Source organism: Equus caballus, chromosome 2 (assembly GCF_041296265.1).
Source record: "Equus caballus isolate H_3958 breed thoroughbred chromosome 2, TB-T2T, whole genome shotgun sequence".
Classification (NCBI taxonomy): domain Eukaryota; kingdom Metazoa; phylum Chordata; class Mammalia; order Perissodactyla; family Equidae; genus Equus; species Equus caballus.
Genome location: NC_091685.1, coordinates 102,900,028 through 102,912,344, shown reverse-complemented (window position 1 = coordinate 102,912,344; position 12,317 = coordinate 102,900,028). Strand labels below are relative to the sequence as shown.

The window sequence follows — 12,317 nt, the reverse complement described above, 5'->3', positions numbered from 1 at the left end:
GCCTCTCAATTAAACTGGTTGCCTGGGGTCTAGAGGAGACATGGAAGTTGCATTGAATGCCTTCTCCAAGACCCCAACATTGTCTATTTTGAGAAGTGAAATGAAAGCCTTGGTCACTATCAATAATCTCTGGAATTCCAAAGGGGGTAAGAAGTGTTCTGGTGAGGCCTTGAATTGAGGCCTTAGTGCATGCAGTGACATCTGTTACCTTGATTTATATTTTATGTCTCTGTGAGGTGAAAGATTCCCAGAGACCTTTACCTCAAAGAGGGCAACTCTTCGACAATACACCAAGAGTTTATAAAAATGTACAGATGGGGCCGTTTTCTAGCCAGGGTGTTTGGTGCTAAGAGGCCTGCCTGATGCATGGCCAACTGTGCTGACCCTTAGGTCCTGTCGTTTATCAGGGACATCCTGGATAAAGAATAAAAAGCAGCAACATCCCACTGAGTTCCACCATATATAATGGTGGCACTATGATCCATGAAGTGTATAAACTGCCATTAATGTTCACTCAGTTGCTCCCAAGGGGCTCTCCAGGTTGCCAAGGGGTCTGAGAGAGGGTTGACCTTCTCTAGCACAGTGGCATCTGTCAAGAGACTGAGGAGAGGTGAGGCTACAACCCTCCTACATATGGGATATGTCAGAGGGTCCAAGTCTGGCTCCAGCCTGTAGAAAGGAGGCCTTGGTAACTGTGCAGAACTTGTGGAGTGCTGCTTCCATGACACGAGGCACAATGACCAGCTTGGTATAGTGAATAGATGCTCAGAGTCTGTGAGAGACTATTTTCAGAAGAGCTCAGTATGTGGTCAAAAATGACCACTCTAATGGTATATGGTACAAGGCCAAGGAGGGCAGTTTCCTGTATCAGAAATCCATGGATATATATGGCCATCATTGTTGGCCATATGAGAGACCCCAGGAGGGAGCCAGGAGAAGAGGTTGCTAAAGTCTCTACAGTGAAGGAAACTCTGAGAAGGATCAGTTACTGTTTCTTGACAGTGTTAGGAATGAAGCAGCCATCAGTTTACCAAAGAAGTTTCAGGAATTTAACAGAAGCAGCAGGGTCTTGCACTATGCATGGAGCAATGGCCCATTCTCTTTTTGAGAACAGCTTTGTGAGAATTTGTATGCCCTTACTGCATGTGTTTAATGAATCTCCTCAGAGGAGGACGTCTACAATATAGCGTCATGTCTGTGCTCCTGGAGAAGGACGTATACAATTAGGATCCTAGTTGCAAAGACTGTGTGTGATAGGAAGGCTGCTGAGGAACTCAAAGGTAGCCTGACAAAGGCATGTTGAGTCACTTTGGTGGTGAAGGCAAACTGTGACCGAGTGGCTGTTGAAATAGGCATTGAACAGAACACACTGGACAAATCTATAATAGCTAAATACGTACCAGTTGTTGGTTGGATTGAATCAGTAAGTGAAAAAATATTGGATATTGGATATGGAGGATCTGACTGGATTGGACCACAGCGGTAAGGGTGTGGTCACCCACTATGACATACCATCCATTCCTGCCGAATTTAGGAACAGACCAAATTGCACTGTTAAATGGAGAAGCAGTGGAGATAACCATCCCTTCACTCATTAGGTCTTACATAATAAGTCTTAATTCTTGACAGTCCTGTTTTAATTTACAGTGGGACATATTAACTATTTTAACTTGGGGTGGGGTCTGTAGGGTCCTATCCATCAAGCCAATTGTAGTGTCAAAGACTTAATTTAATTTTAATATATTTTTCATTGTGTCAGAGTGTTCATGCCCACTACGGAATTGTACTAAAAGTAAGGCAATGGGTGCTACAATCACGGGAGATTTAGGAAAGGCTGGCGGTTAAGGTGAAGCATTCCTATTTGTCCTCTATTTTATATCAGTAACTCTTCTAAGGTTATAAGGGGTACCATCTTTAAATTTAGTGGGATGCCCATGTATGATTGTCATTTGAATCCTACTACTCATTAAATCCATAAAGGTTTGCCATTTGGTACATCAGTAGACGTTAGCTAATTCAAAATCTATGTTATAGAGGCACAAAATCCAGTCAGTCTTCTTATCTTTTTGTTACATATATTCTTTTAGTAAATTTTGGGTTTCCGATTGGCCCAAATTGTGTAACTTTATTTCCGTTTTTTGTTTCCTCTCTCTGTATCGGAGATTCTTTCCTTCCTCCCTGCCCTCCTTCCTCTCCTTTTTCTTTTTCTTTGTCCCTGGATACATTTGGTGGTGGTGGCTTCCTTTCTACCCTGCTCTTATTTATAATTTTTTTACTCCTGAAAGCCTCAAATCAGTATCATCAGTGTTGTGGCCTCCCCCAAGGCAATGGGTGCGTTGCAGGACTTAAGGATTCCCTTTGCTTTGCCATAGAGGTGCCAGGGGTGCTTTTTCCTATCATCTTGAAAATAAAGATCTTTGTGACAAGAGAAAAACAGGCATCAGAGTGGCACAGTGGAAGTGTTCTTGGCTGAAAACACAGAGGTCAGTTGCTTGAAATCAGCCTTTTCTATAGCCCTATGGGCTTCCTCATTTTTTTTTCTGTTCCTCAGAATATTTTGGATTTATAGTCATGTAAAGTAGTCATGGCTTTCAATTTCTGCCTCCATCTGATCATCTTTCTGGATAGTTGAGGGGAAGCAGTTTAGGAGCCCAGCAGCCCACCTGTAGACAGCTATCTTCTCTTCCAGGGAGTGTCAGTCAATGTCCCCAAGGTCAGAATCCACCTCCAGTAAGGTCACTTTGTCTACAGTGCTGGTTGGGCAATCAAGCTGAGTAATCAGAAGATTAGCCCTTGGCCTGCTGGTAACTAGCAGCACTAAGAAAAGCCCAGACACATTGACTAGGGTCTTTTCATTGAAAGAGCAGTTGCATTACCTCCTTCATTGTTTTCGGAGGCGCTGATACCCTATGCTCCTTCCCCTTCTCATTATTATTTTTTTTCATCAGTCCATGGTCCACAGGTTGCCACAGATATCCACCTTGATACCCTCAGGAGTAAGGAGAATACAGGACAGCAGCAAGAGGAAACAGTAGCACAGGAAATGGACAAGGTAGCTACTTCCGCCTGAATGACATTTTTTAGGTGACTTGGGTGCCATGCTTAATTCTCTGTAGGGTGGTAATTTCCTTCATTTCCATAAACCCCACAGTGAGCATCCTTGGGCTCCTCCTGAGGGTGTGCGGGCACAAATAATGTCCATATGGCTGTTCCAAGCAGTTAGTGGTATTTACCAAGTTAGATGCAGTGACCAGAGAGCTCTAGCTTATCCTTGGTAAATAAAACTCAAGCACTAACAGGCCAGGTAAAGTGCTGTGCTGCCATGGCTTTTACAAGCAGGAGTCCCAGAGACGCCTGCCAAATATAGACTGAATCTGACAGAACATCATGCTGAGGTATAGTCAACTAACAACAATTCTCCTCTGGGGGACAGGCGCATTTTACGGTGGGAAGAGAAGGCAACACATGAGAATGACAACAGTGTCCAACAGGCCAGCGTGCAAGTCCAGAAGAGACCAACAGCAGTTTATTCATCACATATATTCACAGCCCAGGGAGGGAAGGGTGGGAAAGATACTGCATCCCTGTGCCACACACAAGGATTGCACTTGGGTACAGCGTGGGTAATCAGGGGCTGTAGGAGGCAGGCTTTGTAATGAAAAGAAGGTGGAGTGTCCCTGGTTCTGGTGGGATGATGTGATTGGCTTGTTTGAATAATTCTACAGACTAGTAGGGAATTGACACCCACTACTCGGGATGAACAGGACTAGCACCTGGTGGCCTGAAAATCAGGTTGTCTGGCTAGGGGATCTCATCTTCGGGAGCACAGTGGAGAGGCGAACTTGAAGTTAGGCTATTTTTTTTCTTTTTGAGGAAGATTGGCCCTGAGTTAACATCATCTGCCACTAATCCTCCTCTCTCTCTCTTTTTTTTTTTTTTGGCTGAGGAAGACTGGCCCTGAGCCAACATCCATGACCATCTTCCTCTACTTTATGTGAGGGAGGCCTGTCACAGCATGGCTTGACAAGCAGTGCATAGGTCTGCACCAGGATCCGAACCAGTGAACCTAAGGCTGCCAAAATGGAATGTGCGAACCTAATCACTGCACCACCAGGCTCGCCCCTGAAGTTAGGCTATTTGAAGCCTTCCTGGTTTTGCTGGATGTTCGAAGCAGCACATACATTGGGTTTTAGTTTTAGCCATACCAGGAGAGTGAGCAGTAAGCTGTGTGAGAGGACCCAAATCTCTGAGAAACCTTGAAGAATTTAGGACTTGAATTTAGGTCAGGCTTGATTCAAGCCAAATGTGTCAGATGGAAAGTTTAGATTCTTCAAATGGGTTTCTACATTGCCTTCCAAAGTAGACCATTTCGTAAATAAACTTTTCATCAATACAGTTCCCCAAACTCCTCGGGAGACTTAATGAGAGGGTCTTTTTGTCATCAAGTTCCGAAATTTCATTTTATCATATGCCTTGGTATGGGTTTATTTTCCTACATATTGCAAGTTCTTTGTGAGCTCTTTCAATCTTTAAACCCAAGCCTTTCAGTTTTTGGAAATTTTCTTGAATGATTACTTTCAGTATTTCTTCCCTTATTTTCTTCGTCTTTTCTGATCCCTTATTATTTGGATGTTGAACCTCCTCTGCTGACCAACCAATTTTCTTCACTTTTTCTTCCCTATTTTCTCTTTCTCTTTTTTTTTTATTTTTGGTGAGGAAGATTGGCCCTGAGCTAACATCTGTTGCCAATCTTCCTCTTTTTTTTTCCCTCCTGAAAGCCCCAATACATGGTTGTATATCCTTAGTTGCAAGTCATTCTAGTTCTTCTATGTGGGATGCTGTCTCAGCATGGCTCGGTAAGCGGTGTGTAAGTCTGCACCCAGGATCCAAACTGGTGAACCCCAGGCCACTAAAATGGTGTATGTGAACCCAACCACTCAACCATGGGGCCGGCCCATTTCTGTTTTTTAAATCTACTTTGTAGGAGATTTTCATCTGTTTATCTTCCAAACTTCTATTGAACATTTTATTTTATCATTTTATTATTATTTTGAATCGAAGAGTTCTTTTTGTTTTCTCAATATTCCTCTTTTAAAGTACTTTGAACTCTTCCCACGTATGCAGTATTCTCTCTTATTCTTCTGAAGATATTGATGATAGTTTATATTACATTTTATTTCCCTGCAGTGTCTCTTTCCAGGGATTATGGCAGAGATTTTTTGCAAATGTCTTGTGATACTTGGCTGTCTGCTTGTAATTAAGAACACTACTCTACAAGCTGAAGAGGGACTCTACTTATGTGGAGGGCTTTTGGAGTATGTTTATCTATAGAGTGACACGGCTGGACCAATTAACTGAGGAACCCCCAAAGTCAATACATTAGGTACATTTTTCTTCTCATGCTAATTAGATACCAAGAGAAATATTTTCAAGTCTTCTGCCTAGAAGTCTAAATCTGAACATTTGCATTCTGAAAGCTAATTGGGGAAAGATGGCTGGGAGACTGAAGATTCTAAGTTTTCTTGGTATGATGATTTCACGTTAAACCGTGCTGCTGTCTTCCCATCTAGACACCAGTTTCAGTCTCCTTGGAGGATAAATCTGTCTTCTAACCAGAGAGGACAATTGATCACTTACATGTACACAGTCGATGAGGGCAGCTTGGAACTTTAATTACTTCTTGATGACATTTTTTATCCTTCTTTTTATTTTTATATTCACTCCCACTTCAGAACTATCTTATTCCATCAGTTCCTGAGGCTTCATATTAACTTCCAGCTAAAGACCAAATATTTTCAAAACTAAGTCGGTTACAACTTATTAATCTACTTCCAAACTTTCAAAGTGTTGGGCACTATTGTTTTCTCACTTGTTCATACCTTTTATTTGTTCTTGTAGATTTTTTCTATACAATTTTCTTTTCGTGTAGTGAAGTTTTAGGACAAGTTAAGGTTGGCGCATGAATTCACCTCCTCTCTCTCTTTAACTGGAAGCTTGAAAATGAGCTTTGGACATAAGGAACAAAGTCTTATAAATACAACAGAGAATATCATGAAGAAATCTGCTCTCAGTTTGTTGAGAATTTGTGGGATTCTTGCTAGTATATTTTTGTCGTTGTTAGCGCTGTATAGAAAGCACTAATGTTTGACATTGAGTAGCATTTGAGAATTAATAATTCAAATGCAAAATAGAAATAATCCATTTCTCTCATTACATATCAATAAGTGAAATCACAAAATACAATATGTAATTCCAATTTCCCCAATGGGACTATTACAATAATTTAGTTTTCATAGTTTGTAACAACTTTATCGTTATCTTGAGATCTAATAGAATTTTAGATGATGTTAAAATCGAATATGTGATACGCATTGTTATATTTGATGTAGTTAGAATTGTGATTATTTATTATTTATGTCTTTAAGGTTATAATTATGTATGAACATACAATTTAAAACCTGATAGAGCTTTTCTCTCATTACATTGGTTTATTCACTATTTCACTCTACTTTGAATAGTGCTTGAAATTAGTGTCCAAATAGTATCAGGCAACTTGCAAGCTTCAGTACTTGAGGTCAATTTAATTACACTGTGCATGACAGAAACTAGGCCATTTGGGTATTGCTTTTGCCACCAGCAATTGACACCTGAGTGTTAATGATCTGGTAATTAAGAGCTGGCACATACAGACACATTTTACTGTTTGGGACTAGGATAACCATATGCTACATAACTTCGGTGCTAAGTATTTTGTTAGCTCCAGAATTTATACAATTATGTTTGCGAGATTTTTTTAATCTTAGTCTTTCCATGTTAAAAAAAAAGATAAAAATAGTTACTTTAAAGATTTAAGTAACCGTACTCATCGTTTTCAAGTTATGAAACTTTTTAAAACTAGCACGATGATATTTAGAGAGAAAATATTTGGAAGAATAAAACTGGTGAATTTGTGTAGTAGCAATTATTTTCAGTTTAAAACCACATTTACAGGACTTGTATTTGAAAAGTCTTTTGTAATATGAAAAAGTACCAAAAACAACTTAACAAGAATGTATGTACGTGGAGTAGGCAGCCTCTAGGATGGACCATTATGATTTCCACCTCCTAGTATTCACCCCCTAGAGTAATCCCCTTTTCTTGAAGGTAGATGGGATATAGTAACCCATCTCTAAGATATGGAATGTGGTATAAGTGGAGGGATGTCACTTCTGACGTTGGGGTATTAAAGGGTGTGATTTCAATCTTGGGGCCTTTTTGCACACTCTCTCATTCTCGTTTGGATTTCTTTCAGAGATGTTGTGGAGGCAGCTGTGTGGCGAGACCCATGTGGCAAGAGATGGAGGCCTGTCAACAACCACGTGAGTGAGCTTGGAAGCAGACGCCCTCCCGCAAGTTGCATCTTCAAAGGTGACCACAGCTCTTGCCAACAGCTTGACTGCCGTCTCAAGAGAGCCAACCTTAGCCAGAGGCACCCAGTTAAACTGCACTAAGAGTTTCGAACCATACAAATTTTGAGATAATAAATGTTTGCGATTTTAAGTGGCTATGTTTTGGAGTATATTATGATGCAGGAATAAATAACTAATACACTATGGAAGTGAGAATCCTGTTGTCTGCTACAGCAATGCAAAGTATTGATTTTTTCTCATGGGATGTGACCATTTTCACAAACAATTTGTATGATATATGTGTACTATTTTTTTGTTTTCCTCTCCAATTTTCAATTCTCCTTTCCTGCTCTTCTCCTCTCTACCTCACAAAAAAGTCCCCACCATTTTCTAGATTAATCTTCTATTGGCTTAAAAACAATAAAACTGTTCTCATCAGATGAAAAATGTATTAACTTTTGTGAATTTTAGTTGTGGGAATTACTTCTAATTTTCTTCTTTGAAAGAGTTGGCTTTTCCATCGAGCCCTCTGTAGGACATATAGGCTTTTATATGCAGATTTGTATAATTACGCTTTGAAATAGCTTTGAATTCCCTGTAGCTTAAACTGAGAACATGAAAGGCCAAATGTTATATCGAACTGAAGGATATGAAAGTGCACGTACATCAATCCAAAATGAGATATAGAAATGAACAGCTCTTTACACAGTGATGTCAGTTTTGACAGATTATTGAAGGATCTTTGTAGCTGCCTAGACTGCTTTGGGTAGCGTAAAAACTCTGCCTGGGGATAGCCTTATCAGTTTGTATTTTTTATTCTTTCCATACCAAAAGGTGAGTAGATGTTAAGTGAAACAAGAGAAATACTCTCTGACAAAAGCTTTAACTCTTTTCCCTAAAGATGATACCTGGCCCCAAATGGAAAACACGGTGTGATCCAATGATGGAATCATCTACCCAATCTGTCACTCTAGAGATGGCAGCCTAGATGAGGAGGCTACACTTAGGAAGTCGTTAGAAAACCCACCTGGCAATCTTCACCTCCAGAGAGATCCCAGTGACAGACAAGGACCTCGTCTGCACAGGAGGGGACTTTGTTGTGCCAGGGACAGTCATGTCAAGAGGATTTAAAGCGCTCACATTCTTTCTTATCACCAACAGAAAGATAAAAGGAACACAGTAGATTTTTGGATGTTAGAAACTTTGAAATCAATACTATGTTTATTTAAAAACAGATTCTAAAAAAACCTAACTTCATGTTGAAAGAGTATATACTGTTAACTTTTAATATCCTGACTGCTTTGGGCCAAGTAAAAGCATCTGTCAGATTTGTTCTTTTGTATCAGTCATGAATAAAGAATTTTTTTCTACTTAAAGAGCATATCCTCCCCTGAAATTATAATCCAACCTAAAGATTAGAATATCCATCTCATCTGGGTTTGTTAGTAAAGTAAATACATTTTAAAACTGAAGACAAAAATGCCCTTAATCCTGGGGCCGGCCTGGTGGCGCAGTGGTTAAGTGCGCACGTTCTGCTTCAGCGGCCAGGGGTTCGCCACTTTGGATCCTGGGTGCGGACATGGCACCGCTTGGCAAGCCGTGCTGTGGTAGGCGTCCCACATATAAAGTAGAGGAAGATGGGCATGGATATTAGCTCAGGGCCAGTCTTCCTCAAAAAAGAAAAAACAAATGCCCTTAATCCCGTTGTTTCTAGAATATGTAGATATTAAGTACAATTGAAATCAGAACAAGAGAGGGGTAAAACTCTTTGAACAAAATATACACTTTGAAACTAACACAGATTCAAGCAGAATTGAGCGGGTGATGAATTCAATCTAGATTAGGAAATTTTACCGTGTTTAGCACTTTTCAAAGTTTACCACTTACTAATCTACAAAATATATATGGAAGGAAACGATGATAATTCAAGCATTAGTTGAGAAAAAAATAACTGTTAATTATCTCTGACACTACAAATTTTTTTAAAAAAATACCAACATGCCACTTTTCTGAAAAAGTTGACATGAATTTGAAAAAATTCAAAGGCTTAAACATATAACTTAATATATATTACCACTCTCCATTAACTTTGATACTGGGAAATATATAGACAATGTGTAATGGACAGCATGATGACTGAAATTATTCCAAACTGCATTCTCTTCTAGCTCTATTACTAAAAATAGCATGACCTTGGTAAAGTTCTGCAGTTAATTTAGAGACGAATCAGTTCCCACATCTAAATTAGGGTCATGAATTGAATTTTAGTTGGGAATGATGTTAGACAAAACAATCTCCTTTATGTAGGTAGAATATGTTATGATCTGAGGGACATACTCATTCCATAAATTCTCGTGGAACTCCCTGTTCGCTGGAAGTTCTGGGTAGGAATAAAAAAGCAAACCAAAAAAACTTCGAATACTCTTACCGACCTACCAAAATAGTTCTAGCTAATAGTAGCTTCTAAGTTATACTGGCAGGTATTAAAAGTCATCTTTTCTTGATAAAGGTGATAAAAGAGCATGTCTACCATGAATTTTTTTTTTGAGGAAGATGAGCCCTGAGATAACTGCTGCCAATCCTCCTCTTTTAGCTGAGGAAGACTGGCCCTGAGCTAACATCCATGCCTATCTTCCCCTACTTTATATGTGGGGCACCTGCCACAGCATGGCTCGCCAAGCGGTGCCATGTCCACACCCGGGATCCGAACCGGCGAACCCTGGGCCACTGAAGCAGAATGTGCCGGCCCCTACCATGAATTTTTATACAACTCCAAATTGTGACACAAGCCAAGATAGGCATGTAGGACTCACCTGAAAATCAAAACTGAGACAGTTCTAAAGTTATAGTGAAAGCCAATATTTATTGAGTGTTCCATCTGTGACAAGTACTGTGCTAGTATCATGACACTTATATGAGAAAGATGCTATTTTTAACCTATTTACAGATGATTAACCGATGAGAAGCATGTACACTTGATTATTTCCTAATTATAACACTAGTGAGTGTCGGAGCTGGGAGATAATTTTTGACTTATGGACCTCTGCTGTTAGCTACCTTAAATAACATGGAAAGAAGATAAAATAAAATGAAACAATTAAGCAAATAATGTTTCATTAGAAATGTCCAACACAGATATATAGTATATTGAACTTTAAAGGGAAATCATTTTTAGATACATAAATTCCTTTCACATTTAAGCCACATTGCCATGTGGTTTACACAAAGCTTACAGGTCAAGTATTAGAAATGATAAAAACACTCTAAGATTTAACTTGTAGGTTATCTGCTTTTCTCTACATCTCCAGACCACACTAGTATATCTCACAGTATACTGAGTATGTGTGTGTGTTTGTGTGTCTGTGTGCGTATAAAATGAGGTAGGAACTGGATGCTCACAATATTGGAAATGAATAAAATAGGATAGAAGAGAGTACAGTAGACGATGTTGGAGTAGAATGGGATTTAGAGAACTCCTTGTCTAAAATTTTCCAAAGCGTGTCACATGAACCCTTAGTTTCCCTTGACTGAAAGTGGGGGGAAAGGGAGCAGTATAGGCATTTTCATTTTCAAATGGACGTTGCAGGCTTCATGAATTTCTGAAAGATTTCCAATTCACCTTAGCATGGTAAAAGTCTCTCAGGAGTCCTTCCATAAAAAATACTGTTCAATGCTTTCTAACCTAGTATCCTAACAACTCCCCATGGAAATCTTTTTTCTACAAAATTATTGTCCCAAAATGAGAGTTTTGAGGCACGTGCTTTGGGAAATCTTGATTTACCATTTCACGTATTTTGCAGAAGAGGAAAATCAGGACTTAGGGAGCATCACTTAAAGTCCTGTAGCAAACTAGTGGTTGAATTGGCTCTGAAGTACATCAACGAGGTTCATTTTACAGACATATCAAACACAGGTTATGGAATTAGGTGGCCTGGGTTAAAATCCCTATTCTAATACTTTAAATCTGTGTGACTTTTAAAAAATCATTTAACCAAATTGTGCCTCAGTTTTCTTATTTGTAGTGTGTAGTAATTTAATTGTCCCTACTGGATTGTTGGCACATACCATGCTTCAATTTATATAAAATTTGTATTATTAAACGTGACGATGCTATAAGTGTAAGATATAATGTTTATTATTTTCAATTGTAGTATGTTATATATGTTTAGATGGATTATGAAAGAAGTAAAAGGATCATTACAAGGCATTTTGAGCTACAGGTTCTATGTACTTCTTTTTTCCCAAAGTTTGCAAACACAGCTCTAAGATCTCATTTATATACTGCTAGGAAATAAGAAACAACTCTGTGGAGACTTTACCTTAAGAAGAGAAAAATTGGGGCACTATGTAAAAGAATGGGACGTCCGACACATGAGAAATTATTCAAACGGTGATTGGGCTTGGAAATCTGTCTATGTGGGTTCTAAGCCTTGCCAAATCACTCCATACTGACTGTTGGAGGATTAAATAAGTCCCTCTGTAAATTGTAACTTTTAATAACGTGCTAAAAAACATATTTCTTGGTTCTCATCCCCATACTCATAGCAATGATTTATCTTCTAGAAGGCAAAATTATTGAGACCATTTATCATGGACTTAATAATGTCAGTGATTTTTGTATTTCCTACTTGAAGACTTTCTTGGAGAAGACAGTTGAAGAGAAGGAGATGGATTGTTAAATCTACATGAAAGTAACACAAACGGTTTATCAGTTTAAGTCTTAAGAGTAGAAGGAAACCCACAATGACCGTTATTGTAAGAACGTCAAAGACCTTAAAAACCCGTTTTTAACATGTAGGTTTATTTCTGTCCAGAAAATATTGCTTATCTTCCCCTGTCCCCTTCTCCTCTTCACATCAGATGAAAGACAGCACAGAGCTGATATCAATTAGGAACGCTTTACTGTGATTGAGTGCCATATTTGGGGTT

General features: G+C 39.1%; 1 protein-coding gene across 1 annotated transcript in view; it reads left to right on the top strand.

Annotated features, from left to right (window-relative positions):
* PCDH10 (protocadherin 10) overlaps nt 1–11,607 on the top strand; it is a 61,653-nt gene extending 50,046 nt beyond the window's left edge. Inside the window, exon 5 of the mRNA XM_023636548.2 lies at nt 7,292–11,607. Coding sequence (XP_023492316.1) covers nt 7,292–7,362 — 71 coding nt within the window. The 3' untranslated portion in view covers nt 7,363–11,607. The remainder of the gene's footprint in view (nt 1–7,291) is intronic.
* The last annotated feature ends 710 nt before the right edge of the window (nt 11,608–12,317 follow it).